Raw genomic sequence first — 24,678 nt, forward strand, 5'->3', positions numbered from 1 at the left:
CCGTGCATGTGCCCCCCATAGCACACGGCTTGTTATGGGGGCACATGCAGGAGAAGAGGAGCGGACAGTTCTGGCAAGAACTCCAGAAAAGGAGGTAAGGGACTGCTCTGTGCACAGAGCAGGTAGGCATAACATCTTTTTTTGTTTTCTTGTTAAAAAATACAAGGCTTTAATCTTTAAGTGATACTCTTTATTGGCTAACGTAAGGTATTAAAGATGCAAACTTTCATAATGCTTTAGAAGCATATGAAAGAAAGCAATTTACAACACGAAAAGCTGCAAACAAAACAAGGCATTCCTTTGTTTACTGCTTTTTATTAGCAATTACATAGTATGTTTCTGATTATTTCTGTGAGAAATATTGTTCACTAATCACCAAGTGCAAATACACACTACATTAGCTCTTTTAATCATTCCATTAAGAACAGTAAATCACTAAGCAGGTCATCTTTTCTCTATGAAGTATGGGGTAGACAGGACATGTTAGTTGAGATCCTCAAGAAGGCAGAACACAGCACAGACTTATCTAACAGAAAAAAAAAACATATATGCATTTCACCCCTTCTAGATGATATCTTCATGCTCTATACTAAAGCAGCAAGATCGGTCATTCAAAGAATGTGAAATAATTGTATAATATTGACTCTGATTGCATGACAATTGGCCTACATGAAAAATCTTCAAAAGGACATTTCTTGTGGCTTTTGAATTCAGAATTTCTCCATCAAATTGGTCCCCTAGACTTTGAAAAACTAGAGGGTGGCAGTCAATCCATGACCGCCAGGAGATTCCATTATGTAACATACAGACCATGGGGTTGATTTACTAAAGGCAAATAGACTGTACACTCTGCAAGTGCAGTTGCTCCAGAGCTTAGTAAATGAGGTAAAGCTTCACTTTGCAAAGAGTACTCAGTTACGTGCAAGTAAAATAAAAAAAAACTGCATTTTTGCTTGCACATGATTGGATGATGAAAGTCACCAGAGCTTCTGCTCATTTACCAAGCTGTGGAGCAACTGCTCTTGCAGAGTGCAACTGCACTATGCAATGTGCACAGTAGGGATGAGCCGAACACCCCCCTGTTCGGTTCGCACCAGAACATGCGAACAGGAAAAAAGTTCATTCGAACATGCGAACACCGTTAAAGTCTATGGGACACGAACATGAATAATCAAAAGTGCTAATTTTCAAGGCTTATATGCAAGTTATTGTCATAAAAAGTGTTTGGGGACCTGGGTCCTGCCCCAGGGGACATGGATCAATGCAAAAAAAAGTTTTAAAAACGGCCGTTTTTTCAGGAGCAGTGATTTTAATAATGCTTAAAGTCAAACAATAAAAGTGTAATATCCCTTTAAATTTCGTACCTGGGGGGTGTCTATAGTGTGCCTGTAAAGGGGCGCATGTTTCCTGTGTTTAGAACAGTCTGACAGCAAAATGACATTTTGAAGGAAAAAACTCATTTAAAACTACCCGCGGCTATTGCATTGCCGACAATACACATAGAAGTTCATTGATAAAAACGGCATGGGAATTCCCCAGAGGGGAACCCCGAACCAAAATTAAAAAAAAAAAAATGACGTGGGGGTCCCCCTAAATTCCATACCAGGCCCTTCAGGTCTGGTATGGATATTAAGGGGAACCCCGGCCAAAATTTAAAAAAAAAAATGACGTGGGGTTCCCCCTAAATTCCATACCAGACCCTTCAGGTCTGGTATGGATTTTAAGGGGAACCCCGCGCCAAAAAAAAAAAAAAAAAACGGCGTGGGGTCCCCTCAAAAATCCATACCAGACCCTTATCCGAGCACGCAACCTGGCAGGCCGCAGGAAAAGAGGGGGGGACGAGAGTGCGGCCCCCCCTCCCTCCTGAACCGTACCAGGCCACATGCCCTCAACATTGGGAGGGTGCTTTGGGGTAGCCCCCCAAAACACCTTGTCCCCATGTTGATGAGGACAAGGGCCTCATCCCCACAACCCTGGCCGGTGGTTGTGGGGGTCTGCGGGCGGGGGGCTTATCGGAATCTGGAAGCCCCCTTTAACAAGGTGACCCCCAGATCCCGGCCCCCCCCCTGTGTGAAATGGTAAGGGGGTACATAAGTACCCCTACCATTTCACGAAAAAAGTGTCAAAAATGTTAAAAATGACAAGAGACAGTTTTTGACAATTCCTTTATTTAAATGCTTCTTCTTTCTTCTATCTTGCTTCATCTTCTGGTTCTTCTGGCTCTTCTGGTTCTTCCTCCGGCGTTCTCGTCCAGCATCTCCTCCGCGGCGTCTTCTGTCTTCTTCTCCTCGGGCCGCTCCGCACCCATGGCATGGGGGGGAGGCTCCCGCTCTTCTCTTCTTCTCTTCTTCTCTTCTTCTTTTCTTCTCTTCTTCTTCATTTTCTTCTCCGGGCCGCTCCGCAATCCATGCTGGCATGGAGGGAGGCTCCCGCTGTGTGACGGCGCTCCTCGTCTGACAGTTCTTAAATAACGGGGGGGGCGGGGCCACCCGGTGACCCCGCCCCCCTCTGACGCACGGTGACTTGACGGGACTTCCCTGTGACGTCACGGGGAATGCCACAGGGAAGTCCCGTCAAGTCACCGTGCGTCAGAGGGGGGTGGGGTCACCGGGTGGCCCCGCCCCCCCGTTATTTAAGAACTGTCAGACGAGGAGCGCCGTCACACAGCGGGAGCCTCCCTCCATGCCAGCATGGATTGCGGAGCGGCCCGGAGAAGAAAATGAAGAAGAAGAGAAGAAGAGAAGAAAAGAAGAAAAGAAGAAGAGAAGAAGAGAAGAGCGGGAGCCTCCCCCCCATGCCATGGGTGCGGAGCGGCCCGAGGAGAAGAAGACAGAAGACGCCGCGGAGGAGATGCTGGACGAGAACGCCGGAGGAAGAACCAGAAGAACCAGAAGAGCCAGAAGAACCAGAAGATGAAGCAAGATAGAAGAAAGAAGAAGCATTTAAATAAAGGAATTGTCAAAAACTGTCTCTTGTCATTTTTAACATTTTTGACACTTTTTTCGTGAAATGGTAGGGGTACTTATGTACCCCCTTACCATTTCACACAGGGGGGGGGCCGGGATCTGGGGGTCACCTTGTTAAAGGGGGCTTCCAGATTCCGATAAGCCCCCCGCCCGCAGACCCCCACAACCACCGGCCAGGGTTGTGGGGATGAGGCCCTTGTCCTCATCAACATGGGGACAAGGTGTTTTGGGGGGCTACCCCAAAGCACCCTCCCAATGTTGAGGGCATGTGGCCTGGTACGGTTCAGGAGGGAGGGGGGGCCGCACTCTTGTCCCCCCCTCTTTTCCTGCGGCCTGCCAGGTTGCGTGCTCGGATAAGGGTCTGGTATGGATTTTTGGGGGGACCCCACGCCGTTTTTTTTTTTTTTTTTTGGCGCGGGGTTCCCCTTAAAATCCATACCAGACCTGAAGGGTCTGGTATGGAATTTAGGGGGAACCTCACGTCATTTTTTTTTTTAAATTTTGGCCGGGGTTCCCCTTAATATCCATACCAGACCTGAAGGGCCTGGTATGGAATTTAGGGGGACCCCCACGTCATTTTTTTTTTTTAATTTTGGTTCGGGGTTCCCCTTTGGGGAATTCCCATGCCGTTTTTATCAATGAACTTCTATGTGTATTGTCGGCAATGCAATAGCCGCGGGTAGTTTTAAATGAGTTTTTTCCTTCAAAATGTCATTTTGCTGTCAGACTGTTCTAAACACAGGAAACATGCGCCCCTTTACAGGCACACTATAGACACCCCCCAGGTACGAAATTTAAAGGGATATTACACTTTTATTGATTGACTTTAAGTATTATTAAAATCACTGCTCCTGAAAAAACGGCCGTTTTTAAAACTTTTTTTTGCATTGATCCATGTCCCCTGGGGCAGGACCCAGGTCCCCAAACACTTTTTATGACAATAACTTGCATATTAGCCTTTAAAATTAACACTTTTGATTTCTCCCATAGACTTTTAAAGGGTGTTCCGCGGCATTCGAATTTGCCGCGAACACCCCAAATTGTTCGCTGTTCGGTGAACTTGCGAACAGCCAATGTTCGAGTCGAACATGAGTTCGACTCGAACTCGAAGCTCATCCCTAGTGCACAGTGTATTTGTCTTTAGTAAATCAACCCCATTGTCTTTCAGTGAGATCTTTATTCAAACCAAAGCTCATGGATTATAGCCATCTCACTTCAGATTGACATGCTTTTAAATAAGTGACAGATGAGCTGAACGTAGAAGACTAAACATCATTAATTACTTATAACACAAATGTAATCATTTAAATTCTACAGGTTAAATATTTTTACAGTTTTATAGCTGTGCTATTTACTTTTTATAGTAGCTTGTTTATGGTATTATACACCTCAAACCAATATAGCCTTATAACCTCTAAAATAAACATTCCTATTTAAGGGTGGACATGACCAGCTTGACCCCCCTAAAATGGTTCGTCTGAACTGGAATAAAAAAAATAAAAAAATTCTGATATAAAGTGAAGTCAAAATTTAAAGATTTCCTTCTGCATAGTTATCAACTGCTAATGCATCACACCTAAATAATCTCTGCTGGGAAACACTGCAAAAAATATTTACTGCATGGATGACACTTACCATACTCACCTGGTTTAAGGTCTAATGCAGCCAATGACTCTGAATGCAAGAAATACAATGTCGGACTGACTGTAAACAGGACGTAATTGTCATGACGTTCATCTAAGATAATAAGGACCAAATCCCCAACCTGAAAGCTGCGAGAGACAGACAGAAAAAGTGATTTTTAACTATTGCATGTCTTTTTTTTTTTAATTAAAAAAAAACAACATATAGTTTGTACTCGCATGTTTTCACAAACTCTTGCCTATCAAAGTTTGAACAAACTTACAAAGAAACAAAGAAAAACCCAATAAATTTAGTTGAACAGTCCCTTAGGGGGAATTTTTTCTGGTGGAATGGTCCATAAAAAAATCCTGCGTCAGATTTAAAATAAAAGCCCAGCTGCCAGTTTCAGTAGCTTTACCTAAATGTACTGCAGATTCAGGTAGTTCTAAATAACCTTTGAAAAAACAGTGGCTGCACCAAATAAAAAGACAATAACCTCCACTTAAATAAACATAGGGATCTGTGCTATTCAAAAACATATGAATAAATGCAAATAGATACTAATGTGAGCATTAAACAAATGTCGATAAGTGAATCATGTGATATATAAGAGTCTTCCAATGAATGGGGAAATCTTGGAAGGTCCTCCAATATAAGAATAAGTGGATAAATCAAACGGCACAATATAGTGACTGTTGCTAACCTCCACTTGTCACTGATTGTCAAGAAGTTCATTGGCTTCCCAGCCAACAGGCTCCTAGCAACCTGTGACGCTGACAGTGGGCGAAGCCGACGGATTAGTTCCCCATCAAGCCCTCTCCTTGTGATTGACAGCAAGCAGTAAGAGGATTTCCATGCTGATGGATTCCTTCTCTGGCTTGCTGATCGCACAAGTGAGCCAGTAGAAGCATCGGAGGGTGGCGGGAAGCTCCCTCCCGCAGCCTGTAAGAACAATTAAACAGCTGAACTGCCTCTATGATTGTTCTGATGGCGCAGGGAATCGCCAGCTGAAAAAGATAATATCTGGATGATGCCTGTAGCTGCAGGCATCGTTCAGATATCCCCACTCAAAGCCCGGGACGTCAAATGACGTACCTTGGGTGGGAAGTGGTTAAGGCTTGACATGTTGGGTATTTATTTAATGTTTTATATATTTTTTTTTTAAATTGGAACGCATGATGTGTTTGTGTGCAAAATTAACCAAAATATGCATTGATAAACCATTGAACTAATATTATGTGATATACAAAAAATAGCAACTACCGCCATTTTATTCTCCAGTGTTACTGCTTTTAGAAAAAATATATTTTTGGGGGGTTTAAACTAATCTTCAGCCACATAATGTGGATTTTAACATGCACTGGCAGGGAAAGGGTTAAAGTGTAATCAATAGAGGTAAGTAGTCGGAATGCAATTTGGGTAGGAATTATTTAAAGAGGTAAGTAATGATGGGGCTAAAAATGCATAGTGCAATTTGAAAAGGGCAGAATGTGTGGTGGAATGACAAGATAGGTAAATATTAGAGTACAGCCATCGCCAGGCATCCACTAAGTTGAGTAACTCAATAGTTGTGGCAAAGGGGGTAGGTTTGTTTAGATCTTTATGGGGCGTACATACGGTCGGACTTTTCGGCTACAAAAGTCCGACGGACGCCGACGGACCAAATCCAGCGGACAATCCGATCGTGTGTGGGCTTCCCCGGACATTCAGCAGACTTTTCCAGTCGCAAATCTGACGGACTTTGCCGGACCCAGAAATCCGCTCGTCTGTATGCTAGTCTGACGGACAAAAACCGACGCTAGGGCAGCTATTGGCTACTGGCTATCAACTTCCTTATTTTAGTCCGTTGTACGTCATCATGTACGAATCCGTCGGACTTTGGTGTGATCGTGTGTAGGTAAGTCCAGTCGAAAGTCTGTTTAAAGTCCGCCAAAAGTCCGTCGAAAGTCTGTCGGACTTTTGTAGCCAAAAAGTCCGACCGTGTGTACGCCCCATTATAGTGGTTTTAACTCAAAAATAATACAAAAAATAAAAAAATTCAGATTACCAATTCTTAGATGTGGTGGATGTGTTAGTTTTCTTTTTTTTTTTTTTTAGGCTTTTTTTCCCCCTTAATTTTACCTATTGATCCAGACAGTAAGTCTGATACTTTTTCATTTCCTTTAAGGCAGAACTAAACCCTCCTATCCCTTACAGCCATGAAAGTTGCCATCTTAGTCTTTGTTTGGTTTGCAGTTTACATGGTCTGATAATTTGGTTGACAGAAAAAGCAACTGTGACAGTTATCATACACGGCATGCTACTAATGTAACTGTTTAGGAAAAAATCTATGCGCTTAGTTACACTTTAACAGAACAAGCTGTCTGACAAATATGTCAGTTAGGCTGAGACAAACTATTTAACCACTTGCCCTCTGGAAGATTCACCCCCCTTCACGACCAGGCCATTTTTTGCAATATGGCACTGCGTTACTTCAACCGGTTCCCGACCGACTCACGTCTTTTTACGGGGGGCAGAATGGCACCCCTGCGCAAAACCCCGTATATATACAGGGATCCCTTTAAGAGCCTCCAAAGGGCGCATGCTGCACGTCGGGAGACCTGATGTGCATGGCCGGCGGTCGCGATCGCATGCACGAGAGCCAGCACAGGGATTTGTGTGAGTAAACACACAAATCCCTGTCCTGTCAGGGGAGAGGAGACATATCGTTTGTTCCTAGTAAGTAGGAACAACGATATGTCTCCTCCCCTAGTCAGTCCTATCCCCATACAGTTAGAACACACTGAGGGAACACACATTTAACCCCTTCCCTACCAGTGACATTTACACAGTAATCAGTGCATATTTATACCACTGATCGCTGATTAAATGTCAATGGTCCCAAAAATGTCTGATCTGTCCGTTGCAGTACCGCTAAAAATCACAGATCACTGCCATTACTAGTAAAAATAAACAATAATAAAAATGCCATATAAATGCCATAAATCTTTACCATAGTTGTAGAGGCTATAACTTTTGTGCAAACCAATCACTATACGCTTATTGCGATTTTTTTTTACCAAAAATATGTAGAAGAATATATATTGGCCCAAATTGATGAAGAAATTTGTTTTTTATAAACATTTTTTGGGGATATTTATTACAGCAAAAAGTAAAAAATAATATATATTTTTTTAAATTGTCATTCTTTTTTTGTTTATAGCGCAAAAAATAAAAAACACAGAGGTGATCAAATAGCACCAAAAGTAAGCTCTACTTGTGGGAAAAAGAGGGTGCAAATTTCGTTTGGGTACAGCATTGCATGACCACACATTTACCAGTTAAAGCAGCACAGTGCCAAATTGTAAAAAGTGCTTGTCAGGAAGGGGGTAAAACCTTTCCGGGGCTGAAATGGTTAACTGACAATTGTGCGGGTGTGCAACGCTGCCCCCAAATAAAATGTATGTCCTTTTGTTCCCACAAATAGAGCTTTCTTTTGGTGGTATTTGATCACCTCTGCAGTTTTTACTTCTTGCGCTATAAACAAAAAAAGCCCGACAAATTTAAAGAAAAAAACCCCAATATGTTTTACATTCTGCTCTAAAACATATCCAATAACATTTTAAAAAAAATCTAATTTCTTCATATATTTAGGCCAATACGTATTCCGCTACATATTTTTGGTAAAAAAATATCCCAATAAGCGTATCTTGATTGGTTTGTGCAAAAATGATTGTGTCCACAAACTGTGGGATTTTTTTTTTTTTTTACTAGCAGCAGACAAATCGGACACTAACTGACACTTTTTGGGGACCAGTGACACTAATACAGTGATCAGTGCTTAAAAATATGCACTGTGACTGTACTAATAACACTGGCTGGAAAGAGGTTAACATCAGGGGCAATCAAAGGGCTAAATGTGTTCCTAGCCAGTACCTGTGTACTGTGTGGGTGGTGCTTTTACTAAGGAAAGGCAAAGATCTGTGTCCCTGCTTTGCAACACAGGATCAATGCCTTCCCTCCTCTCAGAACGGCAATCTGCCTTGTTTACATAGTTGAAGTTGTGGGGTTACATAAGAACAATGACATTTCTCACAATGACATTACTTCTATAAAGCTGGCCCTACGCTATGCAATGTACAATCTATGTAAAATGTCCTTTAGATTTGTTAAAACTATGGAATAGGATGACCAACCTGAACAATCTATTCAATATTAATAAAGGAGACTGTACAGTGTATGGCCACCAATAAAAGAAGAAGCAGGAAAGTGGGTGGAAATAAAAAGAGGTGGTATAATAATGAGGGAAGTGTGTTTCAGACAGGTAAAGAAGGTAAAAAAAGACCCCATCCTGTGTTGCAGGAGGCAGTGTATGATGGGATATGAAGTATCCTGGACAGCTACATGGTGCTACAAGAAGTCAGGGTTCAGAATGCACTTTTTAAAATTTGAACAGATAGGGTACAGATTTAAAGCTGCCATGAACTAGATGAGAAATTAGCACACTGGGATGGCTTAGGCAGAAAAGACATCTATTCATTATGAAAAGTGACATTCTGCCTGAAAAAGTGAACTTCGCTGTTAAGTAAAAACAATTGCTCCTAAAACTGAAACTCTAAATAGCCTTAAATTTTTAAATAGAGGTCTGTAAATATTAAATTGTATACATTTAATTTAGAGTTTGCATGATGACCTTCTTGGCAAGTCATTTATTTCTCCTAATAAAAACTTCAGCTCTACGATGCAGTTTAATGACTTACTTGCAGAAGGTAAACTTAGACATAACTGTATATACTTCTTGTTAATGTTATATTAGCATTCCATAATGTATGTCGTACAAGCTATTTGAACACCAGTGTGTGTGTGTCCAGCTAATTGTGCATAAAATACATTTTAGAAAATAAACTAAAAGTAATAAAAATCTGCAGTAAAATGAAGACGGAAGGTTTTTTTCTGCTAATAAGTTCATTTTCAAGTTTGTTTTCAAAATCTGCATATGGGCAATTTTAAGGAAGGGAATTAAATATATAGAGCCCACTAAAAAGACTGTTTGACCTGTGGGCTGACCATCAGGAGAGGGTCAAGTCCTCTTATGCTATGCTCCAGTTCCATAAATTTGGGAACAAATCTACTGGATAAGCTTTGCAAGGTGCGCCACCAACCCACACATATCATGGCTTTATAGGACCCAACAGGTTCCCTTAAGACCTCCTCACCAGAAATCAACTCACTACAAACTAATTATTACAGCCATTTGTACTCTCAGGACCCTATAGACCAGGCCAGGGCAACTTCATTTTTGGACAAAGTCCGCCTGCCCAAATTATCCTCTACTCAGTTCTACGTCTTAAATGCTCCAATAACTATGGAATATTTCACCTTTACTATTAAGCACCTGGCCAACAAGGCCCTGGGTCCTGTTGAGTATACTGCAGAATTCTTTAAACTCACACAGGATTATATCCTAGACACATTTCTGCAAGTCTATAAAGCAATGTGAGATGTGGGTCCCTACCTTCCCACAGGTTCACAGGTATTTATTAAGTTATTACCCAAGAAAGAGAAGGACACGACCCTGGCAGGCTTATATAGACCCATATCGTTGATTCGATTCCCATTTGGCTGCGTTGCTGCCTGCCATTTTACATCCTGCACAGGCAGGTTTTGTTACAAGAATCCGTAAACCAGAGTCTCCTGTGTCCTGGAGTGAGCTTATTTTTGGGCAGTTTATGCACATTTTGAGTGACTTTCTAATGCTAGAGTGAAAACATGCAAAGTTTGTTTTAGATTTGTGCAAATACTAATCAAAGCTAAATTAGTCTGTTCTAATAGTAAATGTACTGGAGAAAGTTTCATTCCCGCTGTGTAAAATAACATACACTATTGGGAAAGGCTGCTGTATGTGGAGAAACTGACTACTTCCCTTTGGTGTAATAGACTCATATTATTTTCAAAAGGGTTCAGGCAAAATCCATGACAAGCTGAAAAATGTAGTGCAGTACTTGAGTACAAAGATGTACGCATTGCTCCAAAAGCACATACCTGCATACAACCATTGAGTATTTCAGCCTGTTATTGGTTATAACAGGCTGCTGGCAGGGGGCTGTACGCTGCACCTGTGACTCCTGGGTAGAGAATAATGTATGGTCCTTTTTTTGCAGTTTTTTTTTTTTATGCTGCTTGCACCCCGTCCCATTTTTTTCACTTCTCTGTCTCCAGTAATGAGTCAAGATCTTCATAGAGATGCCAAACTGTTTCTCGAGTGCTACTTTGAGAAATAAAGGGGGTTAAAGTATTCCTAAAGGCAAAACTTTTTTTAAATTATTTTTATATAGGAGTGGAGAGAGATTAGAACACCTGCCAGTTTTTTATTCGGGTCTGTGTCCCGGTTAGGGAGGTTCACCCTCTCTATTTGTCCTGGTGACTGTTATCACCAAAAGTGAAAGAAAATCCCAAATGTTGAGTGGTCATCAGAGCAGGAAAGAGATGGGAAACCTTATAATGGTGACACTAGTTCTAGTGACTACCAGGGTTTTCATTTACCTGATTTGGAGGGATTTCCTTTCAGTTCCTCTTGTAGCTATGGGACAGGAAATGAAGAAAAAACTCCCAAATGGGACATAGAAGGCAAAGAAAAAAAACTGACAGGGGTTATTCTCTTAACTAAAATGAAAAAATAAGTTTTGACTTCAGTTCTACTTTAATTATATATAAATTATCAATTGTATACAGTTGTGCTCATAAGTTTACATACCCTGGCAGAATGTATGATTTCTTGGCCATTTTTCAGAGAATATGAATGATAACACAAAAACGTTTCTTTCACTCATGGTTAGTGTTTGGCTGAAGCCATTTTTTATCAATCAATTGTGTTTACCCTTTTAAAATCATAATCACAACAGAAGCTACCCAAATGATCCTGATCAAAAGTTTACATACTCTGGTGATTTTGGCCTGATAACATGCACACAAGTTGACACAAAAGGTTTGAATGGCTATTAAAGGTAACCATCCTCACCTGTGATCTGTTTGCTTGTAATTAGTGTGTGTGTATAAAAGGTCAATGAGTTTCTGGACTCCTGACAGACCCTTGCATCGTTCATCCAGTGCTGCACTGACGTTTTTGGATTCTGAGTCATGGGGAAAGCAAAAGAATTGTCAAAGGATCTGTGGGAAAAGGTAGTTGAACTATAAAGTAGGAAAGGGATATAAAAAGGTGTCCAAGGAATTGAGAATGCCAATCAGCAGTGTTCAAACTCTAATCAAGCAGTGGAAAATGAGGGGTTCTGTTGAAACCAAACCACAGTCAGGTAGATCAACTAAAATTTCAGCTACAACTGACAGGAAAATTGTTCAGGATGCAAAGAAAAATCCACAAATAACTTCAGGTGAAATACAGGACTCTCTGAAAACATGTGGTGTGGCTGTTTCAAGATACACAATAAGGAGGCACTTGAAGAAAGATGGGCTGCATGGTCGAGTCGCCAGAATAAAGCCATTACTACGCAAATGCCACAAAGTATCCCGCTTACAATACGCCAAACAGCACAGAGACAAGCCTTCTGGCACAAAGTCATTTGGAGTGATGAGACCACAATTGAGCTTTTAGGTCACAACCATAAATACTATATTTGAAGAAGAGTCAACAAGGCCTATGATGAAAGGTATACCATTCCTACTGTGAAATATGGAGGTGGCTTGATGATGTTTTGGAGATGTGTGAGCTACAAAGGCACAGGAAATTTGGTCAAAATTGATGGTAAGATGAATGCCGTATTTTATCAAAAAATACTGGAGGAACATTTGCATTCAACAGCCAGGAAGCTGCGCATGGGACGTACTTGGACATTCCAACATGACAATGATCCAAAACACAAGGCCAAGTTGACCTGTCATTGGCTACAGCAGAATAAATTGAAGGTTCTGGAGTGGCCATCTCAGTCTCCTGACCTCAATATCATTGAGCCACACTGGGGAAATCTCAAACCTGCAGTTCATGCAAGACAGTCCAAGAATTTATGGGAACTGGAGGCTTTTTGCCAAGAGGAATGGACAGCTTTACCATCTGAGAAGATAAAGAGCCTCATCCACAAATACCACAAAAGACTTCAAGCTGTCATTGATGTTAAAGGGGGCAAAACACGGTATTAAAGGGTATGTAAACTTTTGATCAGGGTCATTTGGGTAGTTTATGTTTTAATCACGATTTAAAAAGAGTAAACACAGCTGACTGATAATTAATGGCTCCAGCTAAACACTAACCATGAGTGAAAGAAAAGTTTTTGTTTTATCATTCATTTTCTCTGAAAAATGGCCAAGAAATCATAAATTCTGCCAGTGTATGTAAACTTATGAGCACAACTGTATATCAATTTTATATATATATATATATATATATATATATATATATATATATATATATATATATATATATATATACATATATACACTCATTAAATATTGTTTCAGCCTTTTTTTAATACATAATTGCATCTCACTGCTGCAGAACTCACTCCAGAGTTAGCTGCACACTTTTTGTTTGGAATGCTTCCTGATAGTAACAATGATTGAACATGTCCTTGCAATATATGTTTTTGTAGTCTACATTTAAAGTTTCTGCTTCTTGTTTTATATGTGCAAGGCAGAGCAATTAAAGAACACCTGTACCCAGAGAAGGATCTAGGATGCCATTGCTGACTGAAAATACTGGCGGCCTGGATGTATCTTGCGCTTTACACATTCTGAGTCACTGACCCACAGTAAGTATGCAGATAGGATATTCAAAATTAATTGGCTACATACAGAATAAATAATGGGTTTGTCTAAGCTAATAACATTTTTTTTTTTTGGAAGGAGAGATCAGCAATGCCCACCCCATTCCTCTCGTTACTGGCTCATTACACCATTCACAAAAAAATGCTTTTACTGATAATTTGTACTCTCAAGCAGGGATTTGTTTGTCACTTTCAAAATAGGTGCTTCCAAAGCTCACACATCAAGAATGAAATGACAAGTACGAATAACCTGGTTAAAATAACTTACTCTCGAATTGCTATTTTCTCTGAATGTCTTGAGGAAACTGAAGACATGCTTTGTGACATCTAAAACAAGGGGAAAATTGAAATAAACAAATGATAGAAACGGCATTCATTTTAAAAGTACGATAACATGCTCAGATGCTCTATGTGGCTAAGTAATTGCTAAGAGCTGTTTACAAGGGTCATTAGCAGTGCACTGATCACCAACAATACCCTATTACATGTCAGCCTATATCTGACCTTTCTTGCTAGCATGAATTCCTTTAAGCTATACAGCATGCGCAAAGGATACATATTTCTATTTTTGGTCAGAAACATTCTTCAGATTCAGCTCACTTAGATAGCTCTTAAACATTTGATTCCTAGTAAGGAATGAAAACACTCTTGAAATGAAATGAGATAATTAACCACGTACACAAAGATTTATTTTTTCCAAAATGTATGGTCAAAGTTTTATAGTTTTTAAATATCTCAAGTTCCGGTTTGTTATGTTGCTGTCTATATTGTCCAAAATTAATAAGCAGATAAAAAAAATCCTACAAACAAAAATAAAATGATGGCATTTTATCATTTGCGCTCTTTGATCATAATGGAAGCAGAACTAAAGTATTTTTTTTTAAATGAAAACATTGCAAGTTAAAAAATGTGTCTGCATGCTCCCTGATAAAACTATGGTGTTGATGGTTCTTGTTCAATTAAGCTTTGACAATAAGGCTTCATGAACACTAGAGGTTAGAAAAATGCCAGTAACGTTAGCTATAGAAAGCTGTAGCTGTAGAATGAGCTTTGCAGAATTTTTCAGCAAAACTATACTCCCATAAAAGCTTATGGCTCAAAAATGCTCATACATGCCAAATAGCTGTGTTTTTCAGAGTATGAAAACCTCCTCTTTAAAACCCACTGGTTCTGGGTTTTTTTCCAGCCAGAAAATGCCCTTGCTAAAAAAACACTGATAAAAGCCTATGTGTGCTTGGAAACATGCTGGGGAGTTTACTGGCTGCAGAAAAAAAACACCTGAAGCCAAAAACAGCAGCTGTAAAAACGTCCATTGTGCATGAGGCCTAAAACCTGTAAGCTGATTGATTTCTATGCAGAGCTGCACCAGATTTTGCACGCTCCAGTTTTAGTAAATCAGCCCCTATTTGTCTTGTAGCTTATCCAGGAGGTCTCACAGCTGCTATCCAGGCATAGTGTAGGACCTAGGATTCTCTATGACCTTTTGGTTTCAGCAAGCTTCACAGCCCAGGGGTTGAAAAAAAAAATGGTTTGCCATTCTTTATTACAGGTACTTCTATAGTGCTGTCAATTTACGCAGCGCTTTATACACATATATTGTACATTCACATCAGTCCCTGCCCTCAAGGAGTGTACAATCTAAGGTCCCTTACTCACATTTATACATACAGTACATATACTAGAGCCAATTTAGACAGGAACCAGTTAACCTACCAGCATGTCTTTGGAGTGTGGGAGGAAACTGGAGTACCTGGAGGAAACTCACACAGGCACAGAGAGAACATGCAAACTCAAAGCAGTTAGTGCTGTGGTTGGGATTTGAACCGACAACCCTAGTGCTGCTAGGCGGAAGTGGTGACCACTTAGCCACTGGGTTTAGTTGGTTCCCTACCAGTTTGAAACAACGCTATAGCATATCGATAATGGCAAAAAGTGGCCACTGTAAATTCTAAAAGGATCCAACTGGCACAACGTGGAAAAATCCTTAAAACGTATTGCAACATTTAGTTACATGTAGTTTAAAGGACTACTTTGACAAGTAACACATAACAGCCTTTTTACAGGCAAAATGAAATAGAGATGCTTGCTGTAGATCCCATTATATCATACAGCATCCCAATAAAGTTTTCTATAAGCAAATGCCCATTTACCTGTCTGCTTATCATATGACAGTGGGTTACCAGGGCTCATACAGCATAATTTGCTTGGTTGGCATGCAGGCAACATTCAGAAAATTGGTGCCATTTAAAAATTCCAAACATTGTTATATAATTCTAAAACCCAGCTTGTACTCATTTATTCTATAAACTGCCAATACAGCTTATAAATGACAGACATATTTGTGATGCACTGGCAAATGAAATCCTTACATAATAGCATGCAAACCAAAGAGTCACCAGAAATACATATGAGATAAACGAACATGGGAGCAGAAGTATGTGCATTCCGATAAAAGGTCAAGAACAGTTTGATGTTTAGCTCTCAGACACAATGGTCACATATCTATGACTCCTAAGGGAAGAATTTACTAAGATATTTATAATTAAAAGTCAAAGGGAGTTTCAATAAATCCTCTCACAGTAAGTTTGGAAACAAATATACTAAGGAATGGGACCATGGTGGGAGAGGGTGTGATTTTTAATAGAGTGGCAGGGAAACTTGTTTTTTAGTATCCGATAATTCCTACATAAATTTTCAGGTTCGATAGTATATGACTAAACTCCATGGATGTCCATGAGTGCACAACATATTCACTTGTTGCTTGAACTGGTGAAAAAAAATTTGGAATTTGGACGTATCTGTAAATTCTTTAGTTTGGAGCACAGTACTAGACACTGGAGTTGATTCTTAGACCATGGGTTATATGCCACAATCTTCATGTGATTATACAGTGGCAAAAGCTTTGCTGGAAACCTCCCCCAGTGTACCTATATAACCTCTCACTCCATGAGGCTCCAGTTTTTTAGCAAGCAGTAAGGAGATCACAGAGGAATAGGGCAGGGACCTGTCTCTTGTCAGCATTCCAAGATTTAGAATTTACAGGTAAGGTGCACATGTGCGGGGCTCGTAAAATGGCTGCTAAAGCCTAGAGCTCCGCTCCCTCACGAAACAGCGGCGCCCACAGCACTGTCCACGGCGCACCGAATGGCTTCAAAACAGCAGGAGGCACCCTCCACAGTCCCAGCGACACCCCCATATGATCGAGGGCCCCAGTAAAACGGAATCTGTGGCCACAATTTTAGAAGGCAGGAACGTCTGGGACATCCAAGATGGCTGCCGCTACACAGGCACAGCCACAGGATCTCTGCTCCACAGGCCAGGTGGACTACAGGTCAGAGCAACCCCACATCCCCCTACACTTCACACCAGGAAGGCAAACGGGATTCTCACCTGCAATCACCCCTTCCCCAGCTTCCACAGAATCCCTCCTGGAGCGCTCTCTAAATGACTGTTCCCCATCCCCCATGGGGCCTAACGCAGCGGGACAAACGGGCTACCCTCTTCATGACATCCCAGCCAGAGACCCTGCCTTTCACATGGACAGCCTCTTCCACAGATTCTATGAGCTACTGGACAGAGGCTTGGCACAAACAGCTGCAAAAATCACAGGGGATCTAAAGGCTGACTTTATCAATTTAGGAGCCCGGATCGACACGTTCGAACAAAAAATGGAGGAAACTGTAGCTATCACTAACCAAAATTCTAAGCACATCTGTACTGTGCAAGATCAACTCGACCTAGCCATGGCTCGTATTGACGAACTTGAGAATAGGTCAAGACGATACAATATCAGAATCCGTGGCCTACCGGAGACAATACAAAATGTTCCAGAAGCAGTGCAAGACCTGATTAAACAACTGATTCCCAACATTCCCCCACACCGCCTTGAGCTGGACAGGGCCTACAGAGCCCTGGGGCCCCCCAGAAAAGTACCAGGCCACATGTCCTCAACATTGGGAGGGTGCTTTGGGGTAGCCCCCCAAAACACCTTGTCCCCATGTTGATGAGGACAAGGGCCTCATCCCCACAACCCTGGCCGGTGGTTGTGGGGGTCTGCGGGCGGGGGGCTTATCAGAATCTGGAAGCCCCCTTTAACAAGGGGACCCCCAGATCCCACCCCCCCCTGTGTGAAATGGTAAGGGGGTACTTACCCCTACCATTTCACTAAAAAACTGTCAAAAATGTTAAAAACGACAAGAGACAGTTTTTGACAATTCCTTTATTTAAATGCTTCTTCTTTCTTCTATCTTCCTTCATCTTCTTCTTCTTCTGGTTCTTCCTCCGGCGTTCTCGTCCAGCATCTCCTCCGCGGCGTCTTCTATCTTCTTCTCCTCGGGCTGCTCCGCACCCATGGCATGGGGGGAGGCTCCCGCTCTTCTCTTCATCTTCTTCTCTTCTTCATTTTCTTCTCCGGGCCGCTCCGCAGCCATGCTGGCATGGAGGGAGGCTCCCGCTGTGTGACGGTGTCTCCTCGTCTGACGGTTCTTAAATAACGGGGGGCGGGGCCACCCGGTGACCCCGCCCCCTCTGACGCACGGGACATGACGGGACTTCCCTGTGGCATTCCCTGTTACGTCACAGGGAAGTCCCGTCAAGTCACCGTGTGTCAGAGGGGGGCGGGGTCACCGGGTGGCCCCGCCCACGTTATTTAAGAACCGTCAGACGAGGAGACGCCGTCACACAGCGGGAGCCTCCCTCCATGCCTGCATGCGTGCCATGGGTGCGGAGCGGCCCGAGGAGAAGAAGATAGAAGACGCCGCGGAGGAGATGCTGGACGAGAACGCCGGAGGAAGAACCAGAAGAAGAAGATGAAGGAAGATAGAAGAAAGAAGAAGCATTTAAATAAAGGAATTGTCAAAAACTGTCTCTTGTCATTTTTAACATTTTTGACAGTTTTTTAGTGAAATGGTAGGGGTAAGTACCCCCTTACCATTTCACACAGGGGGGGCCGAGATCTGGGGGTCCCCTTGTTAAATGCTGCAGGGACATGGAGACCTGGCAAGCGGCCCTAACCAGATCTTTTAAAGGGATCCAGAACATCTCCCTCATGAAGGCAAGCGTCAAATTACTAACCAGATGGTACCTGACCCCTGCCAGGCTAGCAGTAATTTACCCCTCAGCAAACCCTCTATGCTTCAGAGGCTGCAACCACCTGGGCACCATGGCCCACATATGGTGGGAATGCCCCAAAATCCGCACTTTTTGGAGAAAAATCTTCACTATGATTCACAAGGTGATGGCTTGCCAGATCCCCAGAGGTGGCAATTCTCAATGCATGCATCCCAGATCTACCTAAGGCATCCCAAACGCTGATCAACTTTATCTTTCTGGGTACCAAAATCACAATCGCCAAAGCCCGGAAACAGCTGAAACCAGTCAAAAGGAAGGTTTCATGGATTATGGCCCAAGAAAAACTTTCCAGCATTCTGACAGACACTTCAACGAAATTCCAAAAGATCTGGGAGCCTTGGGCCCAGTATGTGGGAACTTCCCTCATACCGGGTGTTCAGGTACGAAACACCTCCTAAACCATCCATAGACACGTTTCTCTAACGGCTCCGCAAGAGGCACACAGCTATACTCCCTCCTCATCAATCCTGAGGACTCCCCTCCCCAATCTTCCCCTTCTCACTTTTTTTCCCTTTCTTTCTTCTCTTCTCTCTGTCTTCTACATCGCATCAGATTGCTAATTGGTGATAATTCAGTATGAAGCTATCATATGGTAGTCTCCCTCGCTCAGGGGGAATCACAACCACCTTGATAATGCTGTTGGCTCAGTCCACGTAGGCAGAGGAGATGCAGGGGAATTTCCCCATCCGGCACAGTCAGATCACGTTGGGGGTGCCTGGGGGGGGGGGGAACCCTGATGATCTGGGGGCATAACCTGGAGACAGATAATTTGGTATTTGGGACTTCCTCGTTAACAGGTTTGCCTTCCCAATTGCCCATATGGTTGAGACAATTATTGTAATATATTTTCGACTGTAACCTTCATGTTTTATGTATTGGGGGGCTTTCCCTCCTGAGCACTGCGATATGATGTGACATAACATGTTTGTGCTATTTGAAAATAAAAACATATTGAAAGTAGAATTTACAGGTACATCAAAATTCCTATTACCTTAAACAGTACAAGACACGGGAGTTAATTCTTAGACCATGGGATGTCCTCAAGCATTACACTGAATGGTGGGCAACAAATCAACCAGAATTGAAATAACATGCCCACAGGAAGAACAAGAAAAGTCAAAGGACCAGGACAGATGATCTGCAGAGACTCAAACAGCCAACTTAAAAAAAAAAAGAAAAAAAAAAAGATATATATCTATAGATATATATATATATATATATATATATACTTCACAGGTGTGGTAGACAGCACACGGTATACGTCCTAGAGTGCCAGCAATCAAGCCTTCCCAAAAGCCATTTATAAAGAAAAAGTCCAGGGATTGCTGCACTTAAAATGTATTAAATTTTTATATATATATATATACAATGGCTTCGGCCCCCTTGAACTTTTCAACCTTTTGCTACATTTCAGGCTTCAAACATAAAGATATAAAATTTTAATTTTATGTGAAGAATCACCAACAAGTGGGACACAATTGTGAAGTGGAACGAAATCTATTGGATATTTTAAACTTTTTTAGCAATTAAAAAACTGAAAAGTGGTGCGTGCAAAATTATTCGGCCCCTTTACTTTCAGTGCAGCAAACTCACTCCAGAAGTTCAGCGAGGATCTCTGAATGATCCAATGTTGTCCTAAATGATTGATGGTGATAAATAGAATCCACCTGTGTGTAATCAAGTCTCTGTATAAATGCACCTGCTCTGTGATAGTCTCAGGGTTCTGTTGAAAGCTCAGAGAGCATCATGAAGACCAAGGAACACACCAGGCAGGTCCGTAATACTGTTGTGGAGAAGTTTAAAGCCGGATTTGGATACAAAAAGATTTCCCAAGCTTTAAACATCCCAAGGAGCACTGTGCAAGCGATCATTTTGAAATGGAAGGAGTATCAGACCACTGCAAATCTACCAAGACCTGGCTGTCCCTCTAAACTTTCAGCTCAGACAAGGAGAAGACTGATCAGAGATGCAGCCAAGAGGCCCATGATCACTCTGGATGAACTGCAGAGAACTACAGCTGAGGTGGGAGAGTCTGTCCATAGGACAACAATCAGTCGTACACTGCACAAATCTGGCCTTTATGGAAGAGTGGCAAGAAGAAAGCCATTTCTCAAAGATATCCATAAAAAGTCTCGTCTAAAGTTTGCCACAAGCCACCTGGGAGACACACCAAACATGTGGAAGAAGGTGCTCTGGTCCGATGAAACCAAAATCGAACTTTTTGGCCACAATGCAAAACGATATGTTTGGCGTAAAAGCAGCACAGCTCATCACACTCAACACACCATCCCCACTGTCAAACATGGTGGGGGCAGCATCATGGTTTGGGCCTGCTTTTCTTCAGCAGGGACAGGGAAGATGGTTAAAATTGAGGGGAAGATGGATGCAGCCAAATACAGGACCATTCTGGATGAAAACCTGTTGGAGTCTGCAAAAGACCTGAAACTGGGACGGAGATTTATCTTCCAACAAGACAATGATCCCAAACATACAGCAAAATCTACAAAGGAATGGTTCACAAATAAACGTATCCAGGTGTTAGAATGGCCAAGTCAAAGTCCAGACCTGAATCCAATCGAGAATCTGTGGAAAGAGCTGAAAACTGCTGTTCACAAACGCTCTCCATCCAACCTCACTGAGCTCGAGCTGTTTTGCAAGGAAGAATGGGCAAGAATTTCAGTCTCTCGATGTGCAAAACTGATAGAGACATACCCCAAGCGACTTGCAGCTGTAATTGCAGCAAAAGGTGGCTCTACAATGTATTAACGCAAGGGGGCCGAATAATTTTGCACGCCCCACTTTTCATTTTTTTATTAGTTAAAAAAGTTTCAAAAATCCAAAAGATTTCGTTCCACTTCACAATTGTGTCCCACTTGTTGGTGATTCTTCACAAAAAATAAACATTTTATATCTTTATGTTTGAAGCCTGAAATGCGGCAAAAGGTTGAAAAGTTCAAGGGGGCCGAATACTTTCGCAAGCCACTGTGTGTATATATATATATATATATATATATATATAAATAAAAGTTTTGAAAATGTGAATAGAAAAACAGGCAGTGACCCCTCAAATCCTTGAGAAGTATGGTGTATGGAACACAAGAACCCCAACCTCTTTGGGAAATGAGTTCAAGTAGGCAAGGCGGGACAAAATTTCCTGAGGACAGAAGCCCTGGAAGAAGTGCAAATTGACTTCCCAGTCAGGTAGATAATTGGAGCCAGAGGTTGTAGGGAAGGAGATGACTAGCGCTTGTGATTTTCTCAAGGAAAGGACAATAGGGGAAGGTGGTTCCCACCAAAGTCACATGAAGGTAGATGTACTGTATATAACTTGTGGTCTAAAAATCCACTCCTGTATCCTGTACTGAATGATCAAGAGATGGAAAATAATACTTAAATTGGCATGGAGAAGTTGTCAAAGTTACAGAACAAGGTCCTAAATGAAGTTATGAAGTTTTTTCACTGCAGCCAAATCAGCAGATGGAAGATGTGTAAAATAAAAAAAATAAAAAATGCTGTGCTGATTTATATAGCAAAAAAACCATTAACATAAAATACAAATACAAGAACATAAATCTGAACTGCTCTAAATATAGATTTGTGTGTAATTAAAACCCATCATCATCACTTAACAGTCCTTTATATAAATGTCCATGAATAACACTGTCATACAATCCACCAATCATGATCACGTCCACATAGGCAGTTCAATTCGGTGAGTTTAGATATGCACTCATATATGTTGAGTGATTTTTCACTTTCATGCTTGCAGGTTTAGTTTAATTCGCTAATGGTGCGTCACATGTTTCACTTAGTTGGGACGCACTTAACTGAACGCACTTCCTCAAATGTCCCTTCAGAAAATACAGCTCCAGGCAGGCTTCACTTGTAGACACCAGTTAAAGGTGCGACAGACAGCACAGGTGAGCGTTCATTATTTACAAATGTGAAAGTTATCAGATCTTACTGATCTACACTGAGATGTTTACAGATACAGAGAGTACATAAATTAGGAAGCAAAGCATCATAGGAGCACATTGAAGAAAATTAGCACTGAATTACAACCCCAATTACAGAAAAATTATGGCACTGTTTCAAATCTACATAAACACATATTGCAACGATTTGCAAATCACAAACTCATGTTTTATTAACAAAAGAAATTAGTAAACACATCAAATGTTTAAACTGAGAAAATATGCCATTAAAAAAAAAAATAATACATCTTGAAATCAATTGCAGCAATACATCTCAAAAAAGTTGGGATATGGCCATGTTTACCACGGTATAGCATCCTTTCTTCTTTTAACAACACTCTGTAAGTGTCTGGGAACTGAGGATTCCCAGTTTCTGGAGTTTTGGGAGAGGAATGCTGACCCATTCTTGCCTGATATAGGATTCTAACTGCTCAACAATCCTGGGTCTTCTTTGTTGCATTTTTTATTTCAAGATGTGCCAAATATTTTCAACTGGTGAAAGTTCTGGACTGCAGGCAGGACAGCTAAGCACCTGGACTCTTCTACTACAACGCCATGCTGTTATTATAGATGAAGTATGCGGTTTAGCATTGCTCTGCTGAAATATGCAAGGCCAAGATGTTGTTTGGTTGGGGAACATATGCTGCTCAAAAATTGGATATATCTTTCAGCATTGATGGTGCCTTTCCAGATGTGCAAGCTGCCCACTCCACATGCACTGATGTACCCCCATACCATCAGAATTGCAGGCATTTTAACTGAGTGCTGATAACAAGCCAGAAAGTCTCTCTTATCTTTAGTCTGGAGGACGCGGCACCCGTGGCTGCCAAAAAGAATGTCAAATTTTGATTTGTCTGACCACAGAACAGTTTTCCACTTTACAACAGATCATTTTAAATGAGCTTTTACCCAGAGAAGATGGCAGCATTTCTGAATTATGTTCAGATATGGCTTCTTCTTTGCATAATAGACAGCGTTTTGTGGAAATAAAACAGCTGTTGGCACTAAAAGGTGAATAAGCCCAAACATTTGTGGAAAAACTAAATGAAAGTCAACACGTGTTGGGTGGAGTAAGAGTGGTGACGTCTTTGCCACTGCATGGTTTGCGTGTGGTGACGATAGCTGTAAGCCATGGGCACGGTTTGTGTGGTTTTGTTTTATCCTGCCTGTTTTTAATGATTTTAATCTATATTACACTATATCCCTTCAAATTGGCTCCATTTTTGGTGAGCACTTGTTCCTCACAGTCCTGCCATCTGCCTGCATGCTTGTACGTGACAACTCTTCTGGCCAGTGTTACATCAAGAAAATTTCCTTAAAGTGACCACTCATGAGGGGTGAACTGCGGAGACCTAGTTATAGTCACAGTGCCATGTGCAGCCATCTGGTCTGGTGAGTGGTGCACACTGTGGATGTTTTGCATGCATATACACACCCTCTTTTATATTATTTTTATATGAGATCATATTTATTTCACAACTTTTTTTATAAGTTTATAAGTACTACTCTAAATATATTTTTTATTTTTGAGGAGTGCTTATCCCATTTTCAGTCCTGCTATCCGCTTGCTGTTTTCACCGTTGGAATAGTCTGGTTGCTAAAATCATCCTCATCATGTCCGTAAAGGGGTTGCTCAGGATTCATTGACCTTGCATGATGCAGTTGAGCCCAGTTTACTGCCTATAATCTGTGTAGCATTGCTTTCTGGTGAGTGCATTTGGATTGGCAGAGGAACATGTTTGTGAATCTCTGTTGAGTCCGGATGAGACTAAACACATTAATGAGGATTGTTGTCACTATTTGAACTGTTATCACTAAAGATTATCCATGGACTACTTTTGTATAGTTGAACACTTAAACACATTGGTTTGTTTAATGTGTACATTTGGTCAGTGCATCATAGTTTTTTTTCCAAGAGCTGCACCTTGTAATATAATAGAGCTTTAACTTTTTTTTGGCTGGCACGGAGAACTGTGTTCATAGACAGTGATTTTTGGAAGTATCCCTGAGCTCATGCAGTAAACTAGGAAACTTGAAAAATTATTATTATTTTTTTCATTTTAATTCTTTTTGCCTATAAGATGTAAGGGAAATCATAAAAAAAAATATTTCAAGTCAATAGCACCAAAAGATATTTGTCTTATTTTTGAATCATACATACTAATTCATAATAATAAATCATCTGAAAATAATAGGCTCATAGCTAAAATGTGAAAGTGGCTCAGGTGTTTA

The 24,678-nt window shown here is 41.4% G+C and overlaps 1 protein-coding gene across 5 annotated transcripts in view; it reads right to left on the bottom strand.

The window, feature by feature from the left end:
* RB1CC1 (RB1 inducible coiled-coil 1) overlaps positions 1-24,678 on the bottom strand; it is a 293,127-nt gene that overhangs the window by 20,888 nt on the left and 247,561 nt on the right. For 4 of the 5 annotated variants that reach the window (XM_073631593.1, XM_073631592.1, XM_073631594.1 and 1 more), the window contains 2 exons: positions 13,611-13,669; positions 4,602-4,738 (listed from right to left, as the gene is read on the bottom strand). In XM_073631593.1, the coding sequence (XP_073487694.1) occupies positions 4,602-4,738; positions 13,611-13,669 (196 nt within the window). The remainder of the gene's footprint in view (positions 1-4,601; positions 4,739-13,610; positions 13,670-24,678) is intronic. The other variant, XM_073631595.1, reaches the window with a different exon arrangement.

Source organism: Aquarana catesbeiana, linkage group LG05 (genome assembly GCF_042186555.1).
Source record: "Aquarana catesbeiana isolate 2022-GZ linkage group LG05, ASM4218655v1, whole genome shotgun sequence".
NCBI classification, from domain to species: domain Eukaryota; kingdom Metazoa; phylum Chordata; class Amphibia; order Anura; family Ranidae; genus Aquarana; species Aquarana catesbeiana.